At 38.3% G+C, this 18,400-nt stretch overlaps 1 protein-coding gene across 1 annotated transcript in view; it reads left to right on the forward strand.

Annotated features, from left to right (window-relative positions):
* DST (dystonin) overlaps positions 1-18,400 on the forward strand; it is a 510,996-nt gene that overhangs the window by 302,597 nt on the left and 189,999 nt on the right. The window contains 3 exon segments of the mRNA XM_037732623.1: positions 14,061-14,173; positions 14,296-14,402; positions 16,878-16,997. Of these exon segments, the coding sequence (XP_037588551.1) occupies positions 14,061-14,173; positions 14,296-14,402; positions 16,878-16,997 (340 nt within the window).

The following is an 18,400-nucleotide window of genomic DNA, read 5'->3' on the forward strand; positions in this document are numbered from 1 at the left end:
AATTTCCTAGTCTGTGGGCAATAAAAACACGGCGTCCACTCACCCTCTGCGCTTTCACTGGGAGCTGCAATCCTGAGCTGTTCCTAAACGGCCATCTTGGATCGAAAACCAGGCAAACTAGATTTCAAGAAATGGAACCGTTGACCGGAACAATTGTGATAGTCCATTCTTGAAGATCAGTGATACTTTCAGCAAAGATATATGAAAATTATCGATGAACTCAAGAAATGACTAAATGAATAGTACCATATACAACTGACAACTAAGATGCCCCTTGTAAGAAACTAATGAGGGACTGCATTAGTTGTTTAACTTAGAGTTAGCCATCTATGAAAATAGCATCAGTAACTCATAAGAAAAATTATAGATAATAAGAGAACACTAAGACACTTAGAATGAGTGAGAGCAAAATCACAGTGGAACTGTTAAGCAGTTTTAGTATGTCACATTATCCTAAAGAGGACGAAGAGCCTGGATTATGCAGTGGGGTAATAAGAATGATAAAGTTATATGATTCAGTGGAACAGATTGCAAGGGATGGTTCTATAGCTTCTGTTTAAATAGGTCACTGATAAATATATTATGTCTTTCTATTAAATCTCTTAGGAAATTCTGTTCATAATTCCTTCTAGGAACTTCTGTGTGTTATGTTCAGCTTTTAATGAAAAGGGCTCAAATAGTAAAAAATATTACCTGTACTAGTTTCTGCTTGTTCTGTTTGTATACTTGAATTTCTTTTAGAATTTAATGCAACCTTTTTGCTAAAAACCACAACTGGTAAGAGATCTTGGATAAATATGCCTTGCTATTGCCCCTAATCATAATTTTCAATCAAAAGACTAACAAAGAATACTGGATTTGATGAGCTTAGATCAAAATAATGTCACAAAAACATCTGGTGTGTAAGTAGATTAAAAACAAGAGAGGATAAAGTAGAATTAACCAAGAGCCTGTAGGCAAGGGATCCTAGGAGTATCCTTTAAACACTAGTGGATTAATAAGTCACCAAGAGTTAGGGTTAATATAGAGGAGCGAAATCCCTGACGGTACTGATTGTTCTTTGGAAGTAGGTGTTACAAGCAGAGGGTTCAACTCTCCTTTTATTTAAGGGTTTGCTGAGGCATCACAGTAAAATCGACTTGCTTCCTTTTGGGAGAGATAAAGCTCTCACTTCCAGCCTGAAATTTAGTCTCTGACTTGTCTGGCTTCTCTCATTCTCTCCAAGTGGATATCTGCCCTAGAACATTAATGAAAGCCAAATTCCAAAACAACAGTGCCTAACATTGCTCAGTGTGAAAACAAGTCTGCCTGAGCAGGCATGAACATGAATATGTACCCAAAGGCCAGAGAGAACAGTGCAAAAAGTGCGGGAGAGCCTTGCGAATCTGAGGCGGCGTTATGGAAAGTCGCTAAGTATGTCAAGACTAAAACTAGGAGCGTGTGTGTTTGAAGAGATATTTCTGCTTACTAGTTTCTGCCTGTCTTACTCTTGTCTTTAATTTTTCTTATTCATTTAATTTGCCTTAAAAAAAAAAAAGAAAGCTAAATATAAATAAATAAATAATTTGCCTTTAAACGCCCTTGGTGGTCTTTTCATAGGTTTGTTTTAAATATATTAGCCAAGTTAGACGCAAAATTTTGGGAATAGGTTATATGCAGGAGCAAAGCAGTGAAATGTTTTCTAATTAAGTAGTGAGGAACTTTTCACTTGTCTGAATATGTAGTTGGATAGCAATTATTTTGTCCATTGTTAGCATTTTGAATGAATATAATAGGGCCATCCTATTTCATTATATTAAAGTTTAAAGATGCTGTAATTGGGAAGGTTAGACTATAAAGCTGGGTCCAGAGTCATCTTGTTTAATTGTATGACCTGCAGGCTGGTGATTCAGTCACATGCTTAAATTCAGTCACACTTTAGAAGCTAAACTGGATTCGACTGGTTTAATACTGGGAGGAGGCCCTTTAGGGTTTGAAATGTTCCCATAGGAAGTTGGCTTAGTGTTGAGTGGGTGGTTCTTTTCCTTTAGCCTTCAGGCTGCAGAATCCAGAGGTTTGAGGGTGTGTGTATGTGTGTGCATACATGGCCATGGGCTGTAGTTTGTGTGGCCACAAGCCAGACACACACTAGAGCCTGAAAGTTATCAATTAAAAAAAATTCCCAGTAATCCAGCTTGTGTAGAAAAAGTCAAATTGCTTATTTACATTGCCAAATGAACTCAAAATGATTGAACTCTGAGAGCAGAAATGGGTGACTTCTAACCATTATCTCGTTTTTAAATTCTTGAAGAACTAATATACACTGCTTGTAATGTAATGCATCTGTATCCAAGTGAGGTGTAAGAGTTAGTGTCTGCCTCTGGTGAACGTTTTTATTGTGTCTATGGTTTAACATACAATTTGGGGGATGTAATTTGGCGTGTAAATATTTAGAGGAAATACCTGAATATATTACTTTTCCTTTTATGTTCCTGGTCTTCTTGTCTAGATTAATTTACAGAAATTATCTGTAATATGAAGCCTCTCATTACTGCATGAAATAGACCTTTTTTTTTTTTTTTGAGATGGAATCTTGCTGTGTCACCCTGGCTGGAGTGCAGTGGCGCCATCTTGGCTCACTGCAACCTCCACCTCCTGGGTTCAATCAGTTCTCCTCCCTCAGCTGCCTGAGTAGTTGGGATTACAGGCATGCGCCACCATGCCGGGCTAATTTTCTCTCTATTTTTAGTAGAGACAGGGTTTCACCATGTTGGTCAGGCTGGTCTCAAACTCCCAATCTCAAATGATCTACCTCCCTCAGCCTCCCAAAGTGCTGGGATTACAGGCGTGAGCCACCATGCCCGGCTGAAGTAGATCTTTGAGCTACTTCATTCTCCTACTTTCATTTTTGAGGCAGAAAACTGAACAAGTGACACAGCCACAGTAGGAAGATGACTTACCTGGTTGTCCTCTTCATGGGAGCCTGGGAAACCTGGTTGCAATTTTTACAGCAGGCACTTGTTACCACAGTCCTACTTTTTCTTGTATCTGTGATTAAAAAAAGATTCCGTATGGTATTCTATTGTATGCATATAACATTTTATTTAGAGTGCCTCATTGATGGATATTATGTTGTTTCTTGCTTTTAAAACTGTTGTATTGAACTTTGTATGTGTCTTTGTGCAGGCGAGTGACTATGTCTGTAGAATAAGGTCCTGGAAGTGGAATTGCTGGGACAAAGGGGATTACCTTTAAACATTTGAGACGTACTTCTGAATTGTCTACCAAAAGAGTTGTACTGATGCATACCCCTTCTGCCCTGTTTCCCTTCAATGATGCCTTTGAGAAAGAAACACTTCTTAACCTGTTAGTTACCTTTTAGCAGGTCTAAGCCCCATTCTTATCTTATTTTTCTATTCTTTCTTTTACTTTGTCCTTTCATTCATAAAATTATTTCTTTTCAGCTTTTAAAGATGTGCCAGAAATGAAATGGCAGGCTCATGTTTCACCGTTTGATGTGCAAGCTGTTAGTCTAAACATACATGCGTTATGAGTTTAGGGGGAAAAATGACTACGTTGACAAATTTCAGTGATGTGATCATTGAAAAGTTAGACTGTCAGCTGGGCACGGTGGCTCACGCCTCTAATCCCAGCACTGTGGGAGGCCGAGGCAGGTGGATCACCTGAGGTCAGGAGTGTGAGACCATCCTGGCCCACGTGGAGAAATCGCAGCTCTACTGAAAATACAAAAAGCCGGGCCTGGTGGCGGGTGCCTATAATCTCAGCCCCTTGGGAGGCTGAGGCAGGAGAATCACTTGAACCCGGGAGGTGGAGGTTGCGGTGAGCCAAGATCATTGTACTCCATCCTGGGCAACAAGAGCGAAACTTCGACTCAAAAAAAAAAGAAAAGTTAGAGTGGGGCTGTCTTGAAGTAGCATATGAGAGAGTGGCTATTAGGAAGTGTGTAATAAACATGAGTTTCCCCTCCCCCAACATGCTGTCACAGATCCGCTAACAACAGGGCAATGACTGTAAAGCCTGAGGGAAGGCGGGTTTTGATCAAGACTCTCCTTGCTTAGAAATTTGACAAGTCCTGCCTTATCATGTTTCCCTTCTCTTACTTTCACATGAAGATTTCTTTTACATTACAGGAACAGCTGGTTGGTAAATGTAACTCCATCTGCTTTTCTTTGATAGTTCTTCTGTTCATTTCAACACTTCTTGTATTTTGATTTGATTATTCACATTCTCATCTTAGTCTGTGAGATGAAGTAGTTTGAGATTTAGTTTTCTACCATAATAAAAATAAATCGATTCTCACTACCCCTTTTTGGGGAGGGTGTATTTATCCTTTAGTCGCTAAAGTTACTTAAATTTTACTTTTATTAGTTCACTAAAATAGAGGCACTGGAGGAGTTACTTCTCTGTCAACATCAATATACCATTCTCTGTATTCATTAAAATTTAGGCTGTTATGGGATTTATTGTTCTTTGTGAAGTGAGAAAGTCATAATTCATTAGGTATCTTTTAATTATTGAAGTTGTTGGATTCTAACCTCGAAGTACTAAAAAAGCTTGCTATAAATATACGGTTTCTGATTTTTGCTGTTTACCTTGTTAATGGAGAGTCACTTTGTAGAAAAAAAAAGAGTATTTGAAAAAACTCAGGCACCTAGCTTTAAGAACAAGGGAAAATTACCTTCATAGCTTGTTGCTACCTTAGAGCTCTTAATCTATGCCCAAATATGAACATAAAGGGATATCTACACTGAGTTATGCAACTATGTGCAAGTGCGTATTTACTTGCTAGGGAAGAATGGAGGAACGTATTACAGGGTTTTTTTTTTTTTTCTTTTTTTTTTTGGCAACTGCAAGGTGAGGTGCTTTTTGCACCGATAAGAACAGAAAGGACATGCCAAGCCTGAACATGATTTAATCAAAACAGTCATCTTCAGGAATTTGTTATGGTAACTTCTCTGCTGTCATAGGATAAGTGAGGCAATTGAATGTATATTTCTATTGTGATCTTTTGAAAAGCAGATGTTAAGTGGCATTGTGTGTTCAGTCACCTCTGTGTGGGTTGTTCTGTAGTATAGAGGGTGTTCTGAAAATGGTCTCTAGGTAAATGGAGCGAGGCTTGTTTTTGTTTTGTTTTGTTTTACACGTCCACACAGTCCCTTTTCAGTTCCTTGCAAACTGCTGAGTATGTACTATTTTGCCAGCAAAGGCTGAGCCTGTATGAACCCAACTATGTGCTTTGTCTGTGCATGTCCCCACACAGGGAAGCACACCAGAGAAAGCCATACCTCAGGGTAGATTGATTTCATTAGAACTTCATCATCACCAGCCTCAAATGGTTCTGGCCAGCAGTCTTTTTCTATCTGTGTGATTAACCCTTCTTTTCCTCACAGCACCTCCTCCCACCACCTTTTCTCACTGTTAACAGGTGGTCTAGACTCTTGCTCTCAGAGAAAATTGAAGCCAACAAGTAGAAAGTCTTTTTTGCTGCCGACACAAACCTGTCTTCATTCGCATCCATCCTCATCCTCCTGCTTCCTTTCAACACAGGAGTCCTCTCTCCACCCATCCAAAGCCTGTCCCCTCCTGCTGTGCCCTGGATCTTATCTCTGTCATTGCTTTAGAAACCCTTCTTGTATATATTCAGCTTTTTCCTTCAATAGATCTTTCTTATTGGATTTTAAGCATGCTGCAGCCTATTCTGTTAATAAAACAACGATCAACAAAAACACTCTCCCTTAACTGCATTCTTTATTGCAGCTTCTACCTTATATTACTCCTTTCCTTCAAGGCCAAAGTCCTCATAAGACTTGGCGATATCCTCCATCATCATTTCTTCACTTTATACTCATTCCCTAACACATACTAATCTAGATTCTTACCCCATAATTTGTTAAAACACTTATTCTTGGGTCATGGGTGACTTCTGTGTAGCTGAATCCAGTGGATATTTTTCAGGTGTCATTTTCCTTATATTTTAGTACTTCACCCTATGAAGCATTCTTTTCTTCTTGAAATACTCTTTCCTTTAGCTTTTATGACACTGTACTCCCTGGTTTTTCTCCCACTTCTTGGCTGCTCCTGCTCATTTCCCTCCGTAGACTTGGCCTCGTTCACAAGGCCAGTAAACACTGGCGTTTTTCAAGATTGCATGTTGGACTTTTTCTTTTCTCTCTGTGTTGTCTCTCATCCATACTTACAGCCTTAATTACATAACCAGCGTCGTACTATAACCAGTTCTGTAGATTTGACTTTCTAAATATCTCCTGGCTTGGCCACTTTTTTTTCCCACTGCTGCCACATTCTTTACAAGCCAGCATGGCCACTTACCTGGATTCTGTGAGAGTTCTTTGACCATTTTAAATTTTTTCTCTGGTTGCCCCCAGATCTAATCGTTTAATCTCTTCTAATCCTCCTTAATGCATTTTGATGGCTTCTCATAGCTCTTAGGAAAAAAGTTAACAATCCTTTAAGGTGTTCATGAGAATCTGCATCATGATGGCCCTTTGCCACACATCTAGCCCCATATCTCACCATGTTTCCCTGGCCGCTGGCTTACCGCCCTTGCACTGCTCTCCTTGTAGTCATGTGCCCTTCAACCACAGAGCTCTGTATGTCTTTTTTCATCACCTGGGTGCTCTTACACCAGGTTTTCTCCTGACCTCCCTTTGGAGCTCTGAGCTCTCCATATGCACAGTGGTTGTTCTCAGTGACTTACTCTCTGGCACATGGTAAATGCTTATTAAATATTGAGTGAATGAATAAATGAATGAACTTGCTAGTTTTTTGACTGGGAAGAATTATTTCTATGAGGTATACCTAAACATCAAGTAGTCTTCTCTGATTACCGTTTTATGACGTTTTTATGCCGATAGATACGTCTTGGTAACTCGTGCACATTGTTCTTTATGCTAAGTTTCACAGCTACTTTCACATAAATCTCTTGAGATCTTGGGTAAATCAGTTGAGTTCTTTGAACCTTATGCTACCACCAGCCCATAATGCCCTCCCTCCCATAGTCATACACGTTTCCAGATGCTCCCTAGGTGATTTTTGCTCTAACTTCTGTAATTCTTGATACTCGTTTTCTGCAGAAAGAACTGAGACACAGGTGGCAGGATGTCCACAGTCAGGGCAAATTACGACCAAATTACAGGACACCTGACTCACAGCTATGTGCCTCCTGTGGTTGTTTAGTCTTTTCTCTCAATTTAGCCTTTTCTCTCAAATATGTAGAAGTTGTTTTTAAAAAATTTAAAGAATTCCCAGCTACTTGGGAGGCTGAGGCAGGAGAATTGCTTGAATCCAGGAGGCGGAGGTTGCAGTGAGCTGAGATCGCATCACTGCACTCCAGCCTGAACGACAGAGCGAGACTCCATTTCAAAAAAAAAGAAAACAAAAATTTAAAGAATTATGGCTGGACACAGCAGCTCACACCTGTAATCCTAGCACTTTGGGAGGCTAACGCATCGAGACTAGCCTGGCCAACATGGCAAAAACCTGTCTCTACTAAAAATACAAAAATTAGCTGGGCATGGTGGCACATGCCTGTAGTCCCAGCTACTCGGGAGGCTGAGGCAGGAGAATCGCCAGAACCCAGGAGGTGGAGGTTTCAGTGAGCTGAAACTGTGCCACTGCGCTCCAGCCTGGGTGACAGAGCAAGACTCCATCTCAAAAAAAAAAAAAAAAAAAAAATTGTGATAAGATGCATATAGCATAAAATTTACCATCTTAACCAGTTTTAAGTTGATAGTTAAGCAGCATTAAGTGTGTTCACTTTGTTGTATAGCCATCACCACTATTCATCTCCAGAGTTCCATTCATCTCCAGAGCTCTTTTCATCCAGCGTAACTGAAACTCTGTACCCATGAAACAGTAACTCCCCGTTTCTATCTCCCTCCACCCTTTGACAACCACCATTCTTCTCTCTGTCTTGTCTTTCCTTTTTAAGTTGTGACCCAGTGTTTCTTCAAGTGATCAGATATCTCAAATCACAAAATTTAGGTGGGTTTTTAAATCTGATTAAAAAAAGAATATGTGACCAAATGCTATCTTTTTCTAGGCTTCATTATTTTACAGTGTACTCCAGAGTTGGGCCAACATAAAATGACACACCCACCCTCCCACCTTGCTAGCACTAAATGTGTTCTTTTCTTGTATATTTAATAAAAATAAACACTGAGAAAGAGTTAAAAAGGTTCACTCTCTCCTGCCGAGAGGATAAGGCAGTCGCACGTTTCTGCTTATGGGTGCTTTTGTTTGTGGTGTTATATAATGCCTGATGACACTGTGGACTTTTTTCCCCAACACAAAATGCTTAAATCTTGAAAGAAAATTAAATAATTATTAGAAAGAAGGGTTTTTAACGTTGTTTAGTTATCAAACTTGCCTAATAAGAATCACCTGAGACAGGGGAAAGAAAGCTGTTAAAATACAGATAACCAGGCCTTTATTTCTATCTGGATTAGGACCCAAGTGTGGGAAACATTGGAATAGGATACATTGATGAGTTCTGTTTTGGTAATAATCTGAAACTTCATCATATTTCTTATGGTGTATTCTTTCTGAGTATATCAACACACACACACACACACACACACACACATACATACATATTATTGTGTTTCTTTATGGGGGTTACCAACATCATTACCGTTTTGCCCAGTAGCAGAAGTATAATCTGTTTTGTATTTTCTTTGTTTTGTATTCTCAGCTTCATATTGGGTGTTACTGTTTAGTTCTCAGTTTATAATGCCAGGATATGGCAGAGAAATCAGGCCCTGTAGTCAGACCTGGGTTCAAACCCTGACTGCTACTTACCAGATTTGTGTTCTTGGTCAATTTATATAACTTAACTAATGCTTCAGTTTTTTTCCATCTGTAAGTTCAGGATAATAATACAACCAGCTGCTTAGGGTCACTGAGATGATTAAGTGAGATAATGCATTAAGTCCTTTAATGTATTGCCTGCCACAAAGTAGGTATCAGTATTTATTAGTCCTTGTTGTTGTTTTTTGATTATTACTTTGTAAGTTATTCCAACTGGCAACATTATCAGAAGCTGAAGTTGAGGGCACATGAGAGCATAAGAACGGCGGGGACCTAGAAGCAGCAACTTCAGCTTTTTGAAGCTTTTATACTTCACGCCTGTTTGTTGTCCTCACTCCGTGCCTACTTTCCAAATGATTTTTTAGGAGAGAAAAGACTTTAGGAAACCTTGAAAGGGTGTGTGCTTGTTTAGGACATGGAGAAGCTATGACATTGTACCCTGGTCCATGGAAATTTCAACAAGGTTTTGAAAACTTGAAGCCATAGATGGTAGTTTTGTCAGTAGAAATCATTGAAAAGAATAAAAACAAGCCTGGGATGGAAAATATCTCCAGGAATTTGAAACACTGGTATGTCTCAGCCCCATAGCTCATTTATTTCTTTATTATTTATTTACTCCTCAAAAGTTCATGTTTTAAATATTCTGCTAGATATTGAGGATATAAACATGGACAACACGGGCTCTGCTTTCAGGAAGCTCATGGTCCAATATGAGATATAGGCAAATGTATAGTTATGAAACATGTGGTAAATACAGAAATGCAGATAGCAGACAGCATTTGGGAACAGAGGAAAGTACTTCCTGGAGGAAATGATGGTGGAACAGAGTCTGCAGAAAGATTTTGAGTTGGAGGTGAGGTATGCGGTGGACATTAATTGAGCAAAGAAAAGAGGCAGGAAGAACCTGATACGTTTCTGTTTTTCTGTTGGGAAATGGGCTTTGCTCCTCTCCTTATCCCTAAGACTTATGAAATTCATGAGAAATTTCTCAAACATAGGAAAGCAGATGCAGGGTAGCCCAAACCTTACTGTTTGTATCTACGTTAATAATTATTGAGTGCCAGTTGAGAGCCAGCACAATCTAACAGACTCCGTGAATTTAAATCACTGAATTTTTTCATTTTTTAAAAAAATTGTGATTTGGACCGTAGCCATTGATATTTCCCGTATCTGTTTTTTCAGCTATTGTCACAGTTTTGGTTCAGGATTTATTAACATTGTGTCTGCCCTAAAGTAGTCTTCTTGTAGCTGGCATTTTTCTCTTTCTCTTAGCTAACTTTAATTAGTATCCCCTTTGCCATATTTCTAAGTACTTCTAAGTACTTCCTTTCTAAGTATTTTGACATTGTTTCATGCTCCTTGCAGTTGAATGTATTGGTGTTTATCATGATATAATGTGGAAGCCTTACGTAGACTGTTGTGTTAATCTCCTTTTTTTTTTTCTTTTTTGTTTTTTTGAGACAGAGTCTCGCTCTGTCACCCAGGCTGGAGTGCAGTAGCGCAATCTCGGCTCACGGCACCTTCCGACTCCAGGGTTCAAGCACTTCTCCTGCCTCAGCCTCCTAAGTAGTTGGGGTTACAGGCGCCTGCCACCACTGCCAACTAATTTTTGTATTTTTAGTAGAGACAGGGTTTCACCATCTTGGCCAGGCTAGTCTCAAATCCCTGACCTCAGGTGATCTACTTGCCTTGGCCTCCCAGAGTGCTGGGATTACAGGTGTGAGCCACCACGCCTGGCATGAGTTGCCATTTTTAGTCTCACTTTCAATTTCATTTTAAGGCCTTTTCTTGGTTTTATACTCCTGATTTAAATTTTATGCTATCTTCTTGTGTTTTCTTTGTAAGCTACTTTTGATTGCTTATGAAAGAAAAGCTGGGATAGAAATATGTTTAAAGAATGCTAATTTATGATGATTGGGTCATTTTGAAAAGATATTATCATAGAATAATAAAAAAGTAAAAGAATGACCTTATTTTTTTCTATAAAAAGACTAGCATTTATTACTTTACATGGTAAAGTAATTATATGATTTTGAAAAGTTTCCATAAAACAGGCAAGTTACAATAGTTAATGTTCAACTATCTGAAATGTAACATGGGAACATGGTCACTCTAATATAGTCTAATGCTCTTTGGTTAGTTAAACCTAAGATGGAAATGGAACTTCCTGGTAACCTTTCCCAAAAAGAGTTACAAAGAAGTGAAACCTTTAGAACGGAAGTATCTTCTGTATGTGAAAAATAAATGAAGGTTTTTTTTTTTAATTTTTTATTTATTTTATTTATTTTATTTATTTTTTTTTGAGACGGAGTTTCGCTCTTGTTACCCAGGCTGGAGTGCAATGGCGCGATCTCGGCTCACCGCAACCTCCGTCTCCTGGGTTCAGGCAATTCTCCTGCCTCAGCCTCCTGAGTAGCTGGGATTACAGGCACGCGCCACCATGCCCAGCTGATTTTTTGTATTTTTAGTAGAGACGGGGTTTCACCATGTTGACCAGGATGGTCTCGATCTCTTGACCTCGTGATCCACCCGCCTCGGCCTCCCAAAGTGCTGGGATTACAGGCATGAGCCACCGCGCCTGGCCATAAATGAAGGTTTTAAAGGTTGTGTTATCCCAGTGAGACTATGAAGAATGAAGGTGATAGATACGACACACACAGCAAAGGCCTCTTCTGGATGCTTCAGGCCGATAGAGGAAGGACTGATTTGAAAGACAAAGGGACCACTACATTGTTAGGAGATTAGCTAGGGGAGAAATAGCACTTTGAAGATTGCAGCCTATTACTACTTTTTCATAGTGTTTTTTTTTTTTCGAGAAGGAGTTTCACTCTTGTTGCCCAGGCTAGAGTGCAATGGCGAGATCTAGGCTCACTGCAACCTCTACCTCCCGGGTTTAAGCAATTCTCAGCCTCCCAAGTAGCTGGGATTACAGGCGCCTGCCACCACGCCCAGCTCATTTTTGTATTTTTAGTAGAGGCAGGGTTTACCATGTTTGTAAGGCTGGTCTCAGACTCCTGACCTCAGGTGATCTGCCTGCTTCAGCCTCCCAAAGTGCTGGGATTATAGGTGTGAACCACTGTACCCAGCTTCATAGTGGTTTTAAAATTTTTCTCTTCTTTTTCACTTAACTAATTTTCTTTATCTGCTGTCTTTTAGTGGAGGAAAGCCATTCAGTTTTTGTTCCATTAAAGTGTTAAACTTCATGATAAAAGAGATGACTTACTCAGACTCATTGTATTCTACAGCTGCTTTTGTTGAAATGGCTACGTCATTCTGAAGGAACTTTTATGTTGTATTCTCTTAGTTGAAAAACTTGATTCTTCAATGACTTTATTCATTCTTTCTGGGATTACTCAGTGTTTACTTTCTTTGTTGATGACAGGCTTCTCATAATAACATGCCATGTCTTGTTCTGAGATTTGGCAGACTTAGAAAGGCTGTTTTTTATTTCCCCCAAAATGTGCAAACTTTATGGAAACAAACAATTTTTTGATGAAAGAACTTTAGGTATTTGTTTTTGTCTAGACCTCTATACATACCTGTTTAATAATCTTGAGGTTGGCAGATTCTTCAGTATGTTTCTGTGTGAATAAAAATGTTATTTTTAGAGATCTGTCATTTACCTGCATTGTTGTCAGTGGATTTATTGTTCCTATAATAAATGGTAGGATCACTTTTGAGTGATCGTATTGGTGGCATGTTGAAAACATTAAAGGATTTTCTAATATTTTCCTATAATATGAGCGTGTAGGTGATGGTAACCACATTTCCAGGTTATGAACAGTGCAAAGTGGTATAAAAGTATACGATTTTCTTGAGAGGTCTGTTTGCTTACCTTAAAAAAGAGTACAAATTGCCATTTATCTTTCTAATATCAGTGATATATTTTCAAACAGCTTTTCATATGAGCCGCCTGCCAAGTAGTATACAAAATAATTTGCATTTTATTTCTCCTATACTACCTTTGAGCCCTCCTACTCTTTCTGTGGTTCCTCAAATGATTATTTTGAGCAAAGAAGAATGTCTGTGGAAATTGTAGAGAGCCTTTCTTTGTAAGCTGATCAACAGGTTCTTACTCAGTGATTTTTTTGGGTGGTAAGTACCACTCTTTCTGAAGGTTTTGCTGTTTCCACGTTGTTCCTGTATTCTTTTAATGCTTTGTTTTTGAGATGGAAGTTTACTGACTGGCTTCTAGCCTTGAGTGAAGTCTCTAATGACCATATTTTGGCACTTTCTCTACAAGAAGTATTTGAGGACTCTTTTCCTTTCTCATGTAGATAGAGTGAACTTCAAAGTTTCTGCTTCAAAGTTTGGGTGTTATGTAAGTTTCACAAATGAGAAAAAGATGAAGTCTGATATGTGTAACTATGTGTGTGCGTGTTGGTACGTGCACACATGCGTGCTTGTGAAAATATAAACTAATGCTTATTTTAGCCATTCATTTAGGATTCAGATTACTAACGAACTAGCCTGCTTACCAACTTACGAGTACATATTTGTTGAGGGTCTACTATACATCATTCTTTATTTCAGTAGAAGGATGAAATACAAAATTTTCTTAATACATGGTACTTGCTATCTTGGAGTTGATGGTTTGGGAGAAACAACATGTACACAGAACAGTGAATTAATAGAGCAAGGAAGTCTCAGATTATCCTAAGTGTCACAGTGTGTGGTGCAGCCTGGAAGTATGAGTTCAGGGAACAGAGACAGAAATAAGGGATAGGAATATGAGCCAGGTCCCACAGAGGAGGTGGAGCTTGATCTCTCCTTGGAAGAATGAATAAGGTTATAGAAGACAAAAGTGACATAAAAGGGTGTGGTGCAATGAGGATGCCATGCACACATCATTGAACTAAGCTACAAGCTTTTTGTCTTTGGGGAAAAATATTGATAGGATGCTGGTTGGATTGGAAATAGGCTGTTGGAGTAGTGTAGCTTAAATCAGTTGGATGGGAGAGATACTCATATGTATTCTGACTATGAGATATTTGTAGACTTGTTGAAATTTGTATATGTTCAAATTTTTATATTTTCCTTGTGATATTTGCGTTCAACACAAAAGTTTCTGAGATAAGTGAGCAATGTTAAATGTTTGATGAAAGTCTCTGCCTTTTACTATAGGCTTGTTATTAATTTGAGCAGAAGTTGTTTTATAAATGGAAACATATATAAATATAATGTTGAATTGGTACATGAGAAAACCTAATTAACACAGTGAATTTTTTTCCTAGGCCGGACCTGATAGATATGAATACTGTTGCTGTTCAAAGCAACCTTGCAAATTTAGAGCATGCTTTTTATGTAGCAGAAAAAATTGGTGTTATAAGACTTCTGGACCCTGAAGGTGAGTTGTTTTCTTGATTATATGTGTATTGACACGAAAGTCTGATCAAAAGTGATTTACCATTGAAATTACCAAAGTGATTTCATCGTTGTGAAATGATTAATTTATGTTGCTGTTTTTAGACGTTGATGTCTCCTCACCTGATGAAAAATCAGTAATAACTTATGTTTCATCTCTCTATGATGCATTTCCTAAAGTCCCTGAAGGTGGGGAAGGCATTGGTGCAAATGTGAGTATTGATTTTTTCACACTCGAAGCTGTTGATTCAGTAATGACTAGTTGACTGCATTTATTGATAGTAATTTTTGCAGGTTTTGAATGTTGAATATATATATTTTTTCTTTTCTTTTCTTTCTTTTTTTTTTTTTTTTTAAAAAGAGATGTTGTTTCACCATGTTGGCCAGGGTGGTCTTGATCTCTTGATCTCGTGATCCACCCGCCTTGGCCTCCCAAAGTGCTGGGATTACAGGGAGAGCCACCTTGCCCAACCTTGAATGTTGAATGTATTTTAAAGAATTGGAGTTAATATGCTATTTGATAAATTGATAGTTTTTGTATTTCATGACATTCTACCATTAAATTTAAAGTATAACGCATTAAAAATTTTGTTTTGTCTCATAAATAAAAGAGGCTATTTATAGTTACTGGTCATTTTATAAATAAAAGCTATAACTTCCTGAAATTTAGAATTTTCCATTTTTAGCTAGGTGCTGTTTTATACTGCCATATTTGCAATCCTCCTATATGTATAGAATATTTCACTTTTGAAAATAATTTCAAATTTGCTACCTCATACTATCTTATGAAATAAAAATCATAATATTTTTATGATTTAAAAGTGGGCTCCAGAGGAAAGTTATTGGATTTGGCCAAAATAGCAGAGCTACTTAATAAGCAGGGAAGGTCTCTGACACAGAGCTTTGGGCTCTTTATTAGTCTACTATTTCTTAAAGGTTTGTTTAATTTACTTCAATGATGCATTTTTTTTTTTTTTGGTGGTTATACATTTCTGGAAGAGAACAGGAAACCCTATTTGTGTCACATATTTAGGGATGATCCCCTTCAGCTGGATTTCTGCCTTCCTCCTTGCAAATACCTTTTTTCCCTACCTTATTTTGAAGATTTGGGAGCTCATCTTGGATTAGCTCCCTTGGATTAGGAGCTCCCTTTTCTGATCATTTCTGCCACTTCCATGTGCTGTTTCTAGTCCTGTTTCCATATTCCTCCTTAGTTTCTTCTTTGCAAAGGTTTTATGCTCTTTGGATCCCTCAGTAGCCTGTTCCCATGCTCACCCCTGACGACTCAATGTTGGGCATTGCTTCAGAATGTTTCTTTTGCCCTCTCTTTCTTCTTCTCACTGCCTCCATGCGGATCCTGCTGCCTATCCCTACAGAACTAGGCTGATAGCTTTCTCATAGGTTTCTGTCTCCATTTTTTTCCTCTTCTCACCACCTCTGTACACTGTTGCCACGTTAATCTGCCTAGAACCTGAGGTCTTTAGCTTGAAAACTTTCAATGGCTCCATATTCCTTGCAAGGCTAAATGCAATGTAGATATTCTGACATTAAAAACTGCATAATTTATTTTGTTTACCTACATTTTTTTAGCTAGGATTTCCCAATGTGAACTGTTTACTGGTGGCGAGGGTATTTCCATGTCATTGTCTTGACTCACATGGGACTCCCCTTTTATCCACTTTTTTGGCACTTTTGGATTGATTTGATTGTAAACCCTTAATTAATGCTATAATAATTTGGTAATTTTAGAAGTTCAACAAAAGTTGTCAACAAAAGTTGGAAAGCCCCCACTCATTTCCCCTCCATCAATAATTACTTACTGGTCATTGCAGAACTTCTCAGATACCGCCTTTCCCAAGAAGCTTTAGAAACTATTTCAAGGCACGGATATGCTTGCCTGATTCTTATCTCAACTAGCATATACTACCTGTTTCAGTTATTTCAACATTTCAACACTTAATTAAATACTGCTCTTCATTTTGCCTGTTTATATTATGTATCTCTCTTGCCTCTGCATTTAGACAGTAACTCCTTGACAATAGATAGTATATCTTAAAGGATTTTTTTATTATAACACTCAGCATAACCTTTGAACATAATAAGCATTCATTAAATACTTAATTAAACAGAGTAATTGGCAGCCTTCCAGTTTCCTCCATTTTTAAAGAGTTTGCCTATTGAGTTCCTGGATAATCCCACCATATACATTTCCTGTAGTTTGCATACATATCTGGATTTCTACATATTGGACAAGTCTTTTGAGTTTCAGATATGCAGTGGATTTAGATCTAAAATAGTTGGCAAAGATGGCAGCTAACTTGGCTTATACAAGTTGTTAGTCCCCCATCTTGAGCCCTGCTAAAAACCCAAATTGACTTTGGATTTTTTCTGCTGTACTTAGACTGAGCCTCAGAAGCCTTCTAAATACAGTACCCTAGGCAACCACTTTCTTTGGATGAGAATTGGCACTCCTTAGGTTAGTGTTAGTGCCCAAATGTTGATAGCATCTTTTTAAAGGTGTTTATGTGACAGGGATTGCGGCTAGGTGAAAGTAAGAAAACATTTAGCTGGTTCTCTCTGTTAGGCTTCAAATAAGTAAATTCACACGTGACTTCTGACTAAATTGTCTTAGATATGAATGTTATTATCTACAGACATGAACCTTTTCTATCATTTGATTGTTCTAGGATGTTGAAGTCAAATGGATTGAATACCAGAATATGGTGAACTACCTCATCCAATGGATTCGACACCATGTGACCACAATGTCTGAGAGAACATTTCCTAATAATCCTATAGAACTGAAGGTCAGTGTCACTAAAGAAATTACATAGGATTGATTTGATTATAAACCCTTAAGTAATGCTTGAATAATTCAGTAATTTTGGAAGTTGAATGGCCTTGGAAAGTCATTAATAAGTAGGCAAAATTTTTATTTACTCATTTCTCTGTAATGGAGGTAGAACATTAACAGTTAGAACAGATGAACTGTAGTGTCTCAGCTTTGATTGGCTGAGAGGTTAAAGGTTTAATTTAAGAGAATCTCTGAAACTAACATTGTCAAATTGATTTTAGTACATGGGAAGTGCTTGGAGCCCCTCTTACGGCTGAGGTAGGAGGGCCCCTGGGAAGCACACACAAGTGTGGCACTGGTTTGGGAGTGTGCCTGTGGTTGAGTATGTTAAAAGCTGCTTCAGAAGCATCTTTTGTGCAGGAAGAGGTACATACTGTATTTTACCATGAATTTGAAAATACATGTCTGACTTCCAGTATAAGTGAATTTGTGGTTTAGTAAAACATTTGCTAATACTGAAAAACTTCGGGCAAGCTCTTTGAGGCAAAGGCATTACAGATATAAAATCCATTGTAAATATATAAACTTATTAAAGAATAAGTTGTCTCATTTGCATATTTGGTTTTATAATAGCAAAGTGGGCTACTTTATATCTAGAAGCTGGTAATGTGAATATTGCCTACACAGTCTTAATTTCTTGGTTTGTAGGCTTTATTTTCATGATCAGACTGGGATAGACAAAATTATAATAGTCCAGGGTGGGCCCTATTAGAGCTATTCATTATGCTCCTGTATCTGTACAGAATATCTGTGGAATGGCTTTCATTCCCATTGCCGCAGGGAGTTTGTCCTTGGGATGAAGTTACTTGGCATGTGATGATATGATAGTTTTTATGTGTTATCAAGCTGTTTGTGTGATGCTTCTCTACATGGACATGAAATTTTCCAGGGCAGGAAAACTTCCCTATGACTACCATGTGGTGCCATGAAGAGTGTTTAGCACATAGGGGCATTTGCTGCTTAATGACCAACAGACATCCTGAAACATTGCATTTTCATTTCAAAACAATTTTCAGATTTCATGTTCAAATACACTTACATCCAAATGGATTTCTACTGCCCAGGGTGAATTGTCCTGGCTTCTCATTATTGTAGATTATTAGTTACAGAAGAAGTGGTCACACAGATTACTTGCTTATGCCTAGGACAAGACATAGATTAAGAAAATACATCATGGGGAAATGCCAAATAATTGCATTAGCAGAAGTTTGAATGGAGTCCTTCAGAAATATGTCATCCTTAAGAATTACAGGGTCAGCTGGGCACAGTGGTTCGTGCCTGTAATCTTAGCACTTTGGGAGGCCAAGGTGGGCGGATCACAGAGTCAGGAGTTCGAGACTAGCCTGGCCAATATGG

The sequence above is a fragment of the Cebus imitator genome, unplaced genomic scaffold (assembly GCF_001604975.1).
Source record: "Cebus imitator isolate Cc_AM_T3 unplaced genomic scaffold, Cebus_imitator-1.0 Scaffold460, whole genome shotgun sequence".
Taxonomy (NCBI): Eukaryota; Metazoa; Chordata; class Mammalia; order Primates; family Cebidae; genus Cebus; species Cebus imitator.